Source organism: Nerophis ophidion, linkage group LG23 (assembly GCF_033978795.1).
Source record: "Nerophis ophidion isolate RoL-2023_Sa linkage group LG23, RoL_Noph_v1.0, whole genome shotgun sequence".
In the NCBI taxonomy this organism is placed as follows: Eukaryota; Metazoa; Chordata; class Actinopteri; order Syngnathiformes; family Syngnathidae; genus Nerophis; species Nerophis ophidion.
The window spans coordinates 37,742,024-37,758,615 of record NC_084633.1 but is presented as its reverse complement, the minus strand read 5'-3'; the positions used below and the strand labels follow the sequence as shown (position 1 = coordinate 37,758,615).

Below are 16,592 nucleotides of genomic sequence, written 5' to 3'. Positions count from 1 at the left end.
ACAGCACCAAGCAAGTGTGACGTCATGCTGGCCTCTTTAGCTAGTAGTCTGTCAACAGCAGTACAGGCTATAATAACACCACAGGAAGATGTTGCTACTTCATCAAAGGGTGACACAATTCTCAATACAATAAGCAACAACAACTGAAAATATGGACAAACAATATAAAAGTATATCTTGATGCTAATTGACAAACACATTATTTGATGGTGACCACGCCCCTGTCTACAGGTATCTTGGCAGTCCAGAAGAACCCCTGATAGACAATATATATAACATGGATGTAACATATGACATGTATGTTGTGTGTGTCAGGGTGGACATGAAGCATCGTTTCCGTAGCAACCTGATGAGAGGAGATGCTGAGTCAACAATGAGTAAAGAAAAAGTTCAGCAGAGGATGAGAGAAGAGTAAGTACATCACCTGCACGTCTTGTCACCTGCACACACACACTCACTCGTGTGTGTGTGTGTCTGTGTGTGTAGCTTCCAGAAGTCGATGGGCGGAGCTCCATCATGGGCGGTCAGTGGTGGCAGGAAGTCTCCAACAGGTAAGAAGACACCTTGCATCCCAATCAGCTGTGTACTTGTGGAACCTCCATTTACTAACTCATGGGACTTTGTCAACCAGGTTAACATGTGCTAACACCTCCGTCATTCATGCAGTCATGCATTCAGTCAGTCATTCAGTCAGTCATTCGGTCATTCATTCAACCATTCAGTCATTCATTTATTCAGTCATTCAATCAATCAGTCATTCAATTTGTCATTCATTCAATCAGTCATTCAATTAGTCAATCATTCAGTCATTCAATTAGTCGTTCATTCAATCATTCAGTCATTCAATCAGTCAGTCATTCATTCAGTCAGTCATTTATTCAATCAGTCAGTCATTCAATTAGTCATTCATTCAATCAGTCATTGATTGATTGATTGATTCGGTCATTCAATTGTTCAGTCATTCATTCAGTCGTCCGATCATTCATTCAGTCATTCAATCATTAATGCAGTCATTCATACAACCATTCATTCATTCAATCAGTTGTTCATTCAATCAGTCATTCTTTCAGTCAGTCATTTATTCAATCAGTTATTTAGTCATTCAGTCATTCAACTGTTCAGTCATACATTCAATCATTCATTCAACCATTTAGTCATTCATTCAACTATTCTGTCATTCATTCAATCAGTCATTCATTCAATCATTCTGTCATTCATTCAATCAGTCATTTATTCAATCCGTTATTTGGTCATTCAATCATTCATTTAGTCATGCATTCAGTCATTCTATGTATATTACCCCAAGAGGGACAAGCGGTAGGAAATGGATGGATGTCCTATCTACACTTCTGTTAAAATGTAATAATCACTTATTCTTCTCTTCTTTGATACTTGACATTAGTTTCGGATGATACCACACATTTAGGTATGGATGCAATACCAAGTAGTTCCAGGATCATACATTGGTCATATTCAAAGTCCTCATGTGTCCAGGGACATAGTTACTGACTTTATAAACATAATGTGATATTTTGAAAAAGGAAAACAGATTTTGTGCGGATAAAAAATATAGATGTAATCATAGTAGTATGGACTAGATATGCTCCTGTACTTGGTATCATTACAGTGGATGTCAGGTGTAGATCACTTTGTTTACATTGTGATGCTGGTGACTTATTGTGTCTTCCTACGGTGTGTCTAAGTCTCCAGCGATAATGGTACATGTAAGAAACTCACACTGTTTGTCAGGAGATCAGGATTAGTGATTTAGAAGTAGTTAAAACACTGTGGATGGATGTTAGCCGCTAGCTATCTAGCCATCTCTTAAAGCAGCTCTTCCTAAGAGTGTTTCAGTGTTATAACTTCACCTTTATCTTGACTTTTTACACCAAAATGCGTCCATTCTCCCTTTTCTGTCTACACACTGTGTCTACTTGTAAGTACTCTGTGTGTGTGCGCTGCCCAACATGCTCCTCTGCTCCTAAAAGCAGCAATGTCACCAGGAGTGTGATTGATTAGTGTGACTGATTAGTGTTGTGTACAAGGCTTGTTGTTGCCATGGATACATCTGCTTCACTAAACACACCTTTTACTCTGCAAGCCATGTTCAACAACCAATTAAGTTTGTAAATGTAGGTTCCAGGTGAGTGTGGACCTGTGTCCATACATGTACTGTCTTCTACATGTCATGTCTTCTACATGTCCATACATGTACTGTCTTCTACATGTCATGTCTTTTACATGTACTGTCTTCTACATGTCCATACATGTCATGTCTTCTACATGTCCATACATGTCATGTCTTCTACATGTCCATACATGTCATGTCTTCTACATGTCCATACATGTCATGTCTTCTACATGTCCATACATGTCATGTCTTCTACATGTCCATACATGTCATGTCTTCTACATGTCCATACATGTCATGTCTTCTACATGTCCATACATGTCATGTCTTCTACATGTCCATACATGTCATGTCTTCTACATGTCCATACATGTCATGTCTTCTACATGTCCATACATGTCATGTCTTCTACATGTCCATACATGTCATGTCTCCTACATGTCCATACATGTCATGTCTTCTACATGTCCATACATGTCATGTCTTCTACATGTCCATACATGTCATGTCTTCTACATGTCCATACATGTCATGTCTCGTACATGTCCATACATGTCATGTACATGTCCATACATGTCATGTCTCCTACATGTCCATACATGTCATGTCTCCTACATGTCCATACATGTCATGTCTCCTACATGTCCATACATGTCATGTCTTCTACATGTCCATACATGTCATGTCTTCTACATGTCCATACATGTCATGTCTTCTACATGTCCATACATTTCATGTCTCCTACATGTCCATACATGTCATGTCTCCTACATGTCCATACATATCATGTCTTCTACATGTCCATACATGTCATGTCTTCTACATGTCCATACATGTCATGTCTTCTACATGTCCATACATGTCATGTCTCCTACATGTCCATACATGTCATGTCTCCTACATGTCCATACATGTCATGTCTTCTACATGTCCATACATGTCATGTCCATACATGTCATGTCTTCTACATGTCCATACATTTCATGTCTCCTACATGTCCATACATGTCATGTCTCCTACATGTCCATACATATCATGTCTTCTACATGTCCATACATGTGATGTCTCCTACATGTCCATACATGTCATGTCTTCTACATGTCCATACATGTCATGTGTCCTACATGTCCATACATGTCATGTCTTCTACATGTCCATACATGTCATGTCTTTTATATGTCCATACATGTCATGTCTCCTACATGTCCATACATGTCATGTCTTCTACATGTCATGTCTTGTACATGTCGATACATGTCATGTCTTTTACATGTCCATACATGTCATGTCTTCTACATGTCATGTCTTCTACATGTCCATACATGTCATGTCTTTTACATGTCCATACATGTCATGTCTCCTACATGTCCATACATGTCATGTCTTCTACATGTCTTCTAAATGTCATGTCTCCTACATGTCTTCTACATGTCATGTCTTCTACATGTCCATACATGTCATGTTTTTTACATGTCCATACATGTCATGTCTCCTACATGTCCATACATGTCATGTCTTCTAAATGTCATGTCTTCTACATGTCATGTCTTTTACATGTCATGTCTTCTACATGTCCATACATTTCATGTCTTCTACATGTCATGTCCATACATTTCATGTCTTCTACATGGCATGTCTTTTACATGTCATGTCTTCTACATGTCCATACATATCATGTCTTGTACATGTCCATACATGTCATGTCTTCTACATGTCATGTCTTTTACATGTCATGTCTTCTACATGTCATGTCTTGTACATGTCATGTCTCCTACATGTCCATACATGTCATGTCTTCTACATGTCATGTCTCCTACATGTCCATACATGTCATGTCTTCTACATGTCCATACATATCATGTCTTGTACATGTCCATACATGTCATGTCTTCTACATGTCATGTCTTTTACATGTCATGTCTTCTACATGTCATGTCTTTTACATGTCATGTCTTCTACATGTCCATACATGTCATGTCTTGTACATGTCATGTCTCCTACATGTCCATACATGTCATGTCTTCTACATGTCATGTCTCCTACATGTCCATACATGTCATGTCTTCTACATGTCATGTCTTCCTCGACATGTTTGTGTCCACACAGATGAGGAGGAGGAGGAGGAGGAAGGTAACCAAGACGACCTGCTGAAGAGGACAGGAACCTTTGTGGCGTCTTCAGACAGTTTACCAAGTGGCATTCTCAAAGTATGTCGCCACATATTGTAACCCCGCCCCCTGGACTCTCAGGTCATCACAGTCATGTCATTTGTTGTGTTGATGATGCATCGTCATGGCGACCACATATGTTGATGCATCATCATGACAACCACATATGGTGATAATGCATCGTCATGACCACATATGGTGATGCATCATCATGACAACCACATACAGTAGGATAATGCATTGCCATGACGACCACATATGTTGATGCATCGTCATGACGACCACATATGACGATGATGCATCGTCATGACGACCACATGTGATGATGATGCATCATCATAATCACATACAGGGATGATGCATCGTCATGACGACCGCACATGATGATGTATCCTCATGACAACCACATGGTGATGATACATCGTCGTGACAACCACATATGATGATGATGCATCGTCATGGCAACCACATATGACGATACTGCATTGTCATGACGACCACTTGTGTTGGTGCATCGTCATAACGACCACATATGTTGATGATGATGCATCATCATGGCAACTACACATGATGATGCATCATCATGGCAACTACACATGATGATGATGATGCATTGTCGTGGCAACCACATATGTTCATCATCACCAAATGTGACGACCGCACATTGATGATGTTCGTCATGACAACCACAATTGGCGATGATGCATCTTCATGGCGACTGCACGTGGATAATGCATCGTCATGTTGACCGCACATGTTGATGATGCATCGTCATGGTGACCACACATGTTGATGATGCATCGTCATGGTGACCACACATGTTGATGATGCATCGTCATGGCGACCGCACATGTCGATGATGCATCGTCATGGCGACCGCACATGTCGATGATGCATCGTCATGGCGACCACACATGTGGATGATGCATCGTCATGCCGACCACACATGTCGATGATGCATCGTCATGGCGACCACACATGTGGATGATGCATCGTCATGGTGACCACACATGTCGATGATGCATTGTCATGGTGACCGCACATGTTGATGATGCATCGTCCTGGCGACCGCACATGTTGATGATGCATTGTCATGGTGACCACACATGTGGATGATACATCGTCATGCCGACCACACATGTCGATGATGCATCGTCATGGCGACCACACATGTGGATGATGCATCGTCATGCCGACCACACATGTCGATGATGCATCGTCATGCCGACCACACATGTCGATGATGCATCGTCATGGCGACCACACATGTGGATGATGCATCGTCATGGCGACCACACATGTGGATGATGCATCGTCCTGGCGACCGCACATGTTGATGATGCATTGTCATGGTGACCACACATGTTGATGATGCATAATCATGGCGACCACACATGTTGATGATGCATAATCATGGCGACCACACATGTTGATGATGCATCGTCATGGTGACCACACATGTTGACGATGCATCGTCATGGCGACCGCACATGTTGATGATGCATCGTCATGGCGACCGCACATGTCGATGATGCATCGTCATGGCGACCGCACATGTCGATGATGCATCGTCATGGCGACCGCACGTGTCGATGATGCGTCGTCATGGCGACCGCACGTGTCGATGATGCGTCGTCATGGCGACCGCACGTGTCGATGATGAGTCGTCATGGCGACCGCACGTGTTGATGATGCATCGTCATGGCGACCGCACGTGTTGATGATGCATCGTCATGGCGACCACATGTGTTGATGATGCATCGTCATGGCGACCGCACAGGTCGATGATGCATCGTCATGGTGACCACACATGTTGATGATGCATCGTCATGGTGACCACACATGTTGACGACGCATCGTCATGGCGACCGCACATGTTGATGATGCATCGTCATGGCGACCGCACGTGTCGATGATGCGTCGTCATGGCGACCGCACGTGTCGATGATGCATCGTCATGGCGACCGCACATGTTGATGATGCATCGTCATGGCGACCGCACATGTTGATGATGCATCGTCATGGCGACCACACACGTTGATGATGCATCGTCATGGTGACCACACACGTTGATGATGCATCGTCATGGTGACCACACATGGCGGCCACACATGTTGATGATGCATCGTCATGGCGACCACACATGTTGATGATGCATAATCATGGCGACCACACATGTTGATGATGCATCGTCATGGCGACCGCACGTGTCGATGATGCGTCGTCATGGCGACCGCACGTGTCGATGATGCATCGTCATGGCGACCGCACATGTTGATGATGCATCGTCCTGGCGACCGCACATGTTGATGATGCATCGTCATGGCGACCGCACATGTCGATGATGCATCGTCATGGCGACCGCACGTGTCGATGATGCGTCGTCATGGCGACCGCACGTGTCGATGATGCGTCGTCATGGCGACCGCACGTGTCGATGATGAGTCGTCATGGCGACCGCACGTGTTGATGATGCATCGTCATGGCGACCGCACGTGTTGATGATGCATCGTCATGGCGACCACATGTGTTGATGATGCATCGTCATGGCGACCGCACAGGTCGATGATGCATCGTCATGGTGACCACACATGTTGATGATGCATCGTCATGGTGACCACACATGTTGACGACGCATCGTCATGGCGACCGCACATGTTGATGATGCATCGTCATGGCGACCGCACGTGTCGATGATGCGTCGTCATGGCGACCGCACATGTTGATGATGCATCGTCCTGGCGACCGCACATGTTGATGATGCATCGTCATGGCGACCACACACGTTGATGATGCATCGTCATGGTGACCACACACGTTGATGATGCATCGTCATGGTGACCACACATGGCGGCCACACATGTTGATGATGCATCGTCATGGCGACCACACATGTTGATGATGCATAATCATGTTGACAGCACATGTTGATGATGCATAATCATGGCGACCACACATGTTGATGATGCATCGTCATGGTGACCACACATGTTGACGAAGCATCGTCATGGCGACCGCACATGTTGATGATGCATCGTCATGGCGACCGCACATGTTGATGATGCATCGTCATGGCGACCGCACGTGTCGATGATGCGTCGTCATGGCGACCGCACGTGTCGATGATGCGTCGTCATGGCGACCGCACGTGTCGATGATGAGTCGTCATGGCGACCGCACGTGTTGATGATGCATCGTCATGGCGACCGCACGTGTTGATGATGCATCGTCATGGCGACCACATGTGTTGATGATGCATCGTCATGGCGACCGCACAGGTCGATGATGCATCGTCATGGTGACCACACATGTTGATGATGCATCGTCATGGTGACCACACATGTTGACGACGCATCGTCATGGCGACCGCACATGTTGATGATGCATCGTCATGGCGACCGCACGTGTCGATGATGCGTCGTCATGGCGACCGCACGTGTCGATGATGCGTCGTCATGGCGACCGCACGTGTCGATGATGCATCGTCATGGCGACCGCACGTGTCGATGATGCATCGTCATGGCGACCGCACATGTTGATGATGCATCGTCCTGGCGACCGCACATGTTGATGATGCATCGTCATGGCGACCACACACGTTGATGATGCATCGTCATGGTGACCACACACGTTGATGATGCATCGTCATGGTGACCACACATGGCGACCACACATGTTGATGATGCATCGTCATGGCGACCACACATGTTGATGATGCATCATCATGGCGACCACACATGTTGATGATGCATCGTCATGGTGACCACACATGTTGATGATGCATCGTCATGGTGACCACACATGTTGACGACGCATCGTCATGGCGACCGCACATGTTGATGATGCATCGTCATGGCGACCGCACGTGTCGATGATGCGTCGTCATGGCGACCGCACGTGTCGATGATGCATCGTCATGGCGACCGCACATGTTGATGATGCATCGTCCTGGCGACCGCACATGTTGATGATGCATCGTCATGGCGACCACACACGTTGATGATGCATCGTCATGGTGACCACACACGTTGATGATGCATCGTCATGGTGACCACACATGGCGGCCACACATGTTGATGATGCATCGTCATGGCGACCACACATGTTGATGATGCATAATCATGTTGACAGGACATGTTGATGATGCATAATCATGGCGACCACACATGTTGATGATGCATCGTCATGGTGACCACACATGTTGACGATGCATCGTCATGGCGACCGCACATGTTGATGATGCATCGTCATGGCGACCGCACATGTTGATGATGCATCGTCATGGCGACCGCACGTGTCGATGATGCGTCGTCATGGCGACCGCACGTGTCGATGATGCGTCGTCATGGCGACCGCACGTGTCGATGATGAGTCGTCATGGCGACCGCACGTGTTGATGATGCATCGTCATGGCGACCGCACGTGTTGATGATGCATCGTCATGGCGACCACATGTGTTGATGATGCATCGTCATGGCGACCGCACAGGTCGATGATGCATCGTCATGGTGACCACACATGTTGATGATGCATCGTCATGGTGACCACACATGTTGACGACGCATCGTCATGGCGACCGCACATGTTGATGATGCATCGTCATGGCGACCGCACGTGTCGATGATGCGTCGTCATGGCGACCGCACGTGTCGATGATGCGTCGTCATGGCGACCGCACGTGTCGATGATGCATCGTCATGGCGACCGCACGTGTCGATGATGCATCGTCATGGCGACCGCACATGTTGATGATGCATCGTCCTGGCGACCGCACATGTTGATGATGCATCGTCATGGCGACCGCACGTGTCGATGATGCATCGTCATGGCGACCGCACATGTCGATGATGCATCGTCATGGCGACCGCACGTGTCGATGATGCATCGTCATGGCGACCGCACGTGTCGATGATGCATCGTCATGGCGACCGCACATGTTGATGATGCATCGTCATGGCGACCGCACACGTTGATGATGCATCGTCATGGTGACCACACACGTTGATGATGCATCGTCATGGTGACCACACATGGCGACCACACATGTTGATGATGCATCGTCATGGCGACCACACATGTTGATGATGCATCATCATGGCGACCACACATGTTGATGATGCATAATCATGGCGACCACACATGTTGATGATGCATCGTCATGGTGACCACACATGTTGATGATGCATAATCATGGCGACCACACATGTTGATGATGCATCGTCATGGTGACCACACATGTTGATGATGCATCGTCATGGTGACCACACATGTTGACGATGCATCGTCATGGCGACCGCACATGTTGATGATGCATCGTCATGGCGACCGCACGTGTCGATGATGCGTCGTCATGGCGACCGCACGTGTCGATGATGCGTCGTCATGGTGACCACACACGTTGATGATGCATCGTCATGGTGACCACACATGGCGACCACACATGTTGATGATGCATCGTCATGGCGACCACACATGTTGATGATGCATCGTCATGGTGACCACACATGTTGATGATGCATCGTCATGGTGACCACACATGTTGACGATGCATCGTCATGGCGACCGCACATGTTGATGATGCATCGTCATGGCGACCGCACGTGTCGATGATGCGTCGTCATGGCGACCGCACGTGTCGATGATGCGTCGTCATGGCGACCGCACGTGTCGATGATGCGTCGTCATGGCGACCGCACGTGTCGATGATGCGTCGTCATGGCGACCGCACGTGTTGATGATGCATCGTCATGGGGACCACATGTGTTGATGATGCATCGTCATGGCGACCGCACAGGTCGATGATGCATCGTCATGGTGACCACACACATGGATGATGCATCGTCATGGCCACCACACACGTGGATGACGAGCAGAGGTGTTGATGAATGTGATGTGCCGCCAGATGAAGAAATGTCTCCATGCCAACGCCGCCCGTCCATCAGAGGACAGACTGTCGTCGGTGCAGTTCCACCCGTCGGCTCAGGTCGTCATGACGGCGGGCCTGGATTGCTCGCTGTCGCTCTTCCAGGTTGGTGGCAGTCGCCGCTCAACGGCGGCCGACACTAAGTGACCTGTCTCTCTCTGCCACAGGTGGACGGCAAGACCAACCCCAAGATCCAGAGTGTCCACCTGGACCGCTTCCCCGTCCACAAGGCATGTTTTAGTTGCCATGGCGACGCCGTCATCGCCACCAGCCTGAAGAACAAAATGTTCTACGTGTACGACATGATGGAGGGGCGGGTCACACCTGTTCACGCCGTCAGAGGTGTGTGTGCGTGTGTGTTTGCGTGTGTGTGTGTGTGTGTGTGTGTGTTAATACTGGTGGTGACATCACAGCTGCTTTGATGTGTGTGTGTGTCCAGGGCTGAATGAGGGCCGAGTGAAGGAGTTCTCAGTGTGCCCTGAGGGGGGCGCTCTGCTGCTGACTGGAACCAGAGGATACCTGCACACACTCACACTCAAGGTCAACCACTTCCTCTTTACCTGTGTCCTTTCACAATAAAGTCTTGCAACTTTACACATGTAACTTGTGTGTGTGTGTGTGTGTGTGTGTGGGGGGGTGCGTGCTCAGACCAAGGAAGTGGTGAGCAGCGTGAAGATGAACGGCGAGGTGAGCGGCGTGGCGTTTAGTCACGACGGCAGCAAAGTGTTTGCTTCCTCAGGCAAGTTGATCACATGACTGCATGACATCATGTCATGTGACTTGCATCATCCTGTGTGTGTGTGTGTGTGCGTGCAGAGGAGGGGGAGGTGTACGTGTGGGACGTGCGCACCAACCGATGTCTCAACAAGTTCTTGGATGATGGCTGTGTCAGATCCACCTGTATCGCCACCTCTCCTAACGGCCACTACCTGGCCTGCGGGTAAGTTAGTACTTAATTTACATCTATCTTAGAACTTAACATGCATGTAAGTTTGCACTTAACGTGCATCTAAATTGGTACCTAACATTCAGGAAAGTTAGCTTCTAACATGCATCTAAGTTAGTACTTAACATCCATCTAAATTAGTGCTTAACATGCATCTAAGTTAGTACTTAACATGCATCTAAGTTAGTACTTAACATGCATCTAAGTTAGTACTTGACATGCATCTAAGTTAGTACTTAACATGCATCTAAGTTAGTACTTAACATGCATCTAAGTTAGTACTTAACATGCATCTAAGTTAGTACTTAACATGCATCTAAGTTAGTACTTAACATGCATCTAAGTTAGTACTTAACATCCATCTAAATTAGTGCTTAACATGCATCTAAGTTAGTACTTAACATGCATCTAAGTTAGTACTTAACATCCATCTAAATTAGTGCTTAACATGCATCTAAGTTAGTACTTAACATGCATCTAAGTTAGTACTTAACATGCATGTAAGTTAGTGCTTAACATGCATCTAAGTTAGTACTTAACATGCATCTAAGTTAGTACTTAACATGCATCTAAGTTAGTACTTAACATGCATCTAAGTTAGTACTTAACATGCATCTAAGTTAGTACTTAACATGCATGTAAGTTAGTACTTAACATGCATGTAAGTTAGTGCTTAACATGCATCTAAGTTAGTACTTAACGTGCATGTAAGTTAGTACTTAACATGCATCTAAGTTAGTACTTAACATGCATCTAAGTTAGTACTTAACATCCATCTAAATTAGTGCTTAACATGCATCTAAGTTAGTACTTAACATGCATCTAAGTTAGTACTTAACATCCATCTAAATTAGTGCTTAACATGCATCTAAGTTAGTACTTAACATGCATCTAAGTTAGTACTTAACATGCATGTAAGTTAGTGCTTAACATCCATCTAAATTAGTGCTTAACATGCATCTAAGTTAGTACTTAACATGCATCTAAGTTAGTACTTAACATGCATGTAAGTTGGTACTTAACATGCATCTAAGTTAGTACTTAACATGCATCTAAGTTAGTACTTAACATGCATCTAAGTTAGTACTTAACATGCATCTAAGTTAGTACTTAACATGCATCTAAGTTAGTACTTAACATGCATGTAAGTTAGTACTTAACATGCATGTAAGTTAGTGCTTAACATGCATCTAAGTTAGTACTTAACGTGCATGTAAGTTAGTACTTAACATGCATCTAAGTTAGTACTTAACATGCATCTAAGTTAGTACTTAACATGCATCTAAGTTAGTACTTAACGTGCATGTAAGTTAGTACTTAACATGCATCTAAGTTAGTACTTAACATGCATCTAAGTTAGTACTTAACATGCATGTAAGTTAGTGCTTAACATGCATCTAAGTTAGTACTTAACATGCATCTAAGTTAGTACTTAACATGCATCTAAGTTAGTACTTAACATGCATCTAAGTTAGTACTTAACATGCATCTAAGTTAGTACTTAACATGCATCTAAGTTAGTACTTAACATGCATCTAAGTTAGTACTTAACATGCATCTAAGTTAGTACTTAACATGCATGTAAGTTAGTACTTAACATGCATCTAAGTTAGTACTTAACATGCATGTAAGTTAGTGCTTAACATGCATCTAAGTTAGTACTTAACATGCATCTAAGTTAGTACTTAACATGCATCTAAGTTAGTACTTAACATGCATCTAAGTTAGTACTTAACATGCATCTAAGTTAGTACTTAACATGCATCTAAGTTAGTACTTAACATGCATGTAAGTTAGTACTTAACATGCATCTAAGTTAGTACTTAACGTGCATGTAAGTTAGTACTTAACATGCATCTAAGTTAGTACTTAACATGCATCTAAGTTAGTGCTTAACATGCATCTAAGTTAGTACTTAACGTGCATCTAAGTTAGTACTTAACATGCATCTAAGTTAGTACTTAACATGCATGTAAGTTAGTGCTTAACATGCATCTAAGTTAGTACTTAACATGCATCTAAGTTAGTACTTAACATGCATGTAAGTTAGTGCTTAACATGCATCTAAGTTAGTACTTAACATGCATGTAAGTTAGTGCTTAACATGCATGTAAGTTAGTACTTAACATGCATCTAAGTTAGTACTTAACATGCATCTAAGTTAGTACTTAACATGCATCTAAGTTAGTACTTAACATGCATGTAAGTTAGTACTTAACATGCATGTAAGTTAGTGCTTAACATGCATGTAAGTTAGTACTTAACATGCATCTTAGTTAGTACTTAACATGCATCTAAGTTAGTACTTAACATGCATCTAAGTTAGTACTTAACATGCATGTAAGTTAGTGCTTAACATGCATCTAAGTTAGTACTTAACATGCATCTAAGTTAGTACTTAACATGCATCTAAGTTAGTACTTAACATGCATCTAAGTTAGTACTTAACATGCATCTAAGTTAGTACTTAACATGCATGTAAGTTAGTACTTAACATGCATCTAAGTTAGTACTTAACATGCATCTAAGTTAGTACTTAACGTGCATGTAAGTTAGTACTTAACATGCATCTAAGTTAGTACTTAACATGCATCTAAGTTAGTGCTTAACATGCATCTAAGTTAGTACTTAACGTGCATGTAAGTTAGTACTTAACATGCATCTAAGTTAGTACTTAACATGCATCTAAGTTAGTGCTTAACATGCATCTAAGTTAGTGCTTAACGTGCATCTAAGTTAGTACTTAACATGCATGTAAGTTAGTGCTTAACATGCATGTAAGTTAGTGCTTAACATGCATCTAAGTTAGTACTTAACATGCATCTAAGTTAGTGCTTAACATGCATCTAAGTTAGTACTTAACGTGCATCTAAGTTAGTACTTAACATGCATCTAAGTTAGTACTTAACATGCATGTAAGTTAGTGCTTAACATGCATCTAAGTTAGTACTTAACATGCATCTAAGTTAGTACTTAACATGCATGTAAGTTAGTACTTAACATGCATCTAAGTTAGTACTTAACATGCATCTAAGTTAGTACTTAACATGCATGTAAGTTAGTACTTAACATGCATGTAAGTTAGTGCTTAACATGCATCTAAGTTAGTACTTAACATGCATCTAAGTTAGTACTTAACATGCATCTAAGTTAGTGCTTAACATGCATCTAAGTTAGTACTTAACATGCATCTAAGTTAGTACTTAACATGCATGTAAGTTAGTACTTAACATGCATCTAAGTTAGTACTTAACATGCATCTAAGTTAGTGCTTAACATGCATCTAAGTTAGTGCTTAACGTGCATCTAAGTTAGTACTTAACATGCATGTAAGTTAGTGCTTAACATGCATGTAAGTTAGTGCTTAACATGCATCTAAGTTAGTACTTAACATGCATCTAAGTTAGTGCTTAACATGCATCTAAGTTAGTACTTAACATGCATCTAAGTTAGTACTTAACATGCATCTAAGTTAGTACTTAACATGCATGTAAGTTAGTGCTTAACATGCATCTAAGTTAGTGCTTAACATGCAGTTAAGTTAGTACTTAACGTGCATCTAAGTTAGTACTTAACATGCATGTAAGTTAGTACTTAACATGCATCTAAGTTAGTACTTAACATGCATCTAAGTTAGTGCTTAACATGCATCTAAGTTAGTACTTAACATGCATCTAAGTTAGTACTTAACATGCATCTAAGTTAGTACTTAACATGCATCTAAGTTAGTACTTAACATGCATCTAAGTTAGTACTTAACATGCATCTAAGTTAGTACTTAACATGCATCTAAGTTAGTACTTAACATGCATGTAAGTTAGTACTTAACATGCATGTAAGTTAGTACTTAACATGCATCTAAGTTAGTACTTAACATGCATCTAAGTTAGTACTTAACATGCATCTAAGTTAGTACTTAACATGCATCTAAGTTAGTACTTAACATGCATCTAAGTTAGTACTTAACATGCATCTAAGTTAGTACTTAACATGCATCTAAGTTAGTACTTAACATGCATCTAAGTTAGTACTTAACATGCATCTAAGTTAGTACTTAACATGCATCTAAGTTAGTACTTAACATGCATGTAAGTTAGTACTTAACATGCATCTAAGTTAGTACTTAACGTGCATGTAAGTTAGTACTTAACATGCATCTAAGTTAGTGCTTAACATGCATCTAAGTTAGTGCTTAACATGCATCTAAGTTAGTACTTAACGTGCATCTAAGTTAGTACTTAACATGCATCTAAGTTAGTACTTAACATGCATGTAAGTTAGTGCTTAACATGCATCTAAGTTAGTACTTAACATGCATCTAAGTTAGTACTTAACATGCATGTAAGTTAGTACTTAACATGCATGTAAGTTAGTGCTTAACATGCATCTAAGTTAGTACTTAACATGCATCTAAGTTAGTGCTTAACATGCATCTAAGTTAGTACTTAACATGCATCTAAGTTAGTACTTAACATGCATGTAAGTTAGTACTTAACATGCATCTAAGTTAGTACTTAACATGCATCTAAGTTAGTGCTTAACGTGCATCTAAGTTAGTGCTTAACGTGCATCTAAGTTAGTACTTAACATGCATGTAAGTTAGTGCTTAACATGCATGTAAGTTAGTACTTAACATGCATCTAAGTTAGTACTTAACATGCATCTAAGTTAGTACTTAACATGCATCTAAGTTAGTACTTAACATGCATCTAAGTTAGTACTTAACATGCATCTAAGTTAGTACTTAACATGCATGTAAGTTAGTACTTAACATGCATGTAAGTTAGTGCTTAACATGCATCTAAGTTAGTACTTAACGTGCATGTAAGTTAGTACTTAACATGCATCTAAGTTAGTACTTAACATGCATCTAAGTTAGTACTTAACATCCATCTAAATTAGTGCTTAACATGCATCTAAGTTAGTACTTAACATGCATCTAAGTTAGTACTTAACATCCATCTAAATTAGTGCTTAACATGCATCTAAGTTAGTACTTAACATGCATCTAAGTTAGTACTTAACATGCATGTAAGTTAGTGCTTAACATGCATCTAAGTTAGTACTTAACATGCATCTAAGTTAGTACTTAACATGCATCTAAGTTAGTACTTAACATGCATCTAAGTTAGTACTTAACATGCATCTAAGTTAGTACTTAACATGCATGTAAGTTAGTACTTAACATGCATGTAAGTTAGTGCTTAACATGCATCTAAGTTAGTACTTAACATGCATCTAAGTTAGTACTTAACATGCATCTAAGTTAGTACTTAACATGCATCTAAGTTAGTACTTAACGTGCATGTAAGTTAGTACTTAACATGCATCTAAGTTAGTACTTAACATGCATCTAAGTTAGTACTTAACATGCATGTAAGTTAGTGCTTAACATGCATCTAAGTTAGTACTTAACATGCATCT

At 42.4% G+C, this 16,592-nt stretch overlaps 1 protein-coding gene across 1 annotated transcript in view; it reads left to right on the top strand.

Moving 5' to 3' along the window:
• Positions 1-16,592, top strand: part of utp18 (UTP18 small subunit processome component) — a 28,998-nt gene that overhangs the window by 3,255 nt on the left and 9,151 nt on the right. Inside the window, exons 3-10 of the mRNA XM_061884336.1 lie at positions 316-411; positions 487-551; positions 4,238-4,338; positions 10,202-10,327; positions 10,390-10,564; positions 10,662-10,762; positions 10,871-10,961; positions 11,039-11,162. Of these exons, the coding sequence (XP_061740320.1) occupies positions 316-411; positions 487-551; positions 4,238-4,338; positions 10,202-10,327; positions 10,390-10,564; positions 10,662-10,762; positions 10,871-10,961; positions 11,039-11,162 (879 nt within the window). The remainder of the gene's footprint in view (positions 1-315; positions 412-486; positions 552-4,237; positions 4,339-10,201; positions 10,328-10,389; positions 10,565-10,661; positions 10,763-10,870; positions 10,962-11,038; positions 11,163-16,592) is intronic.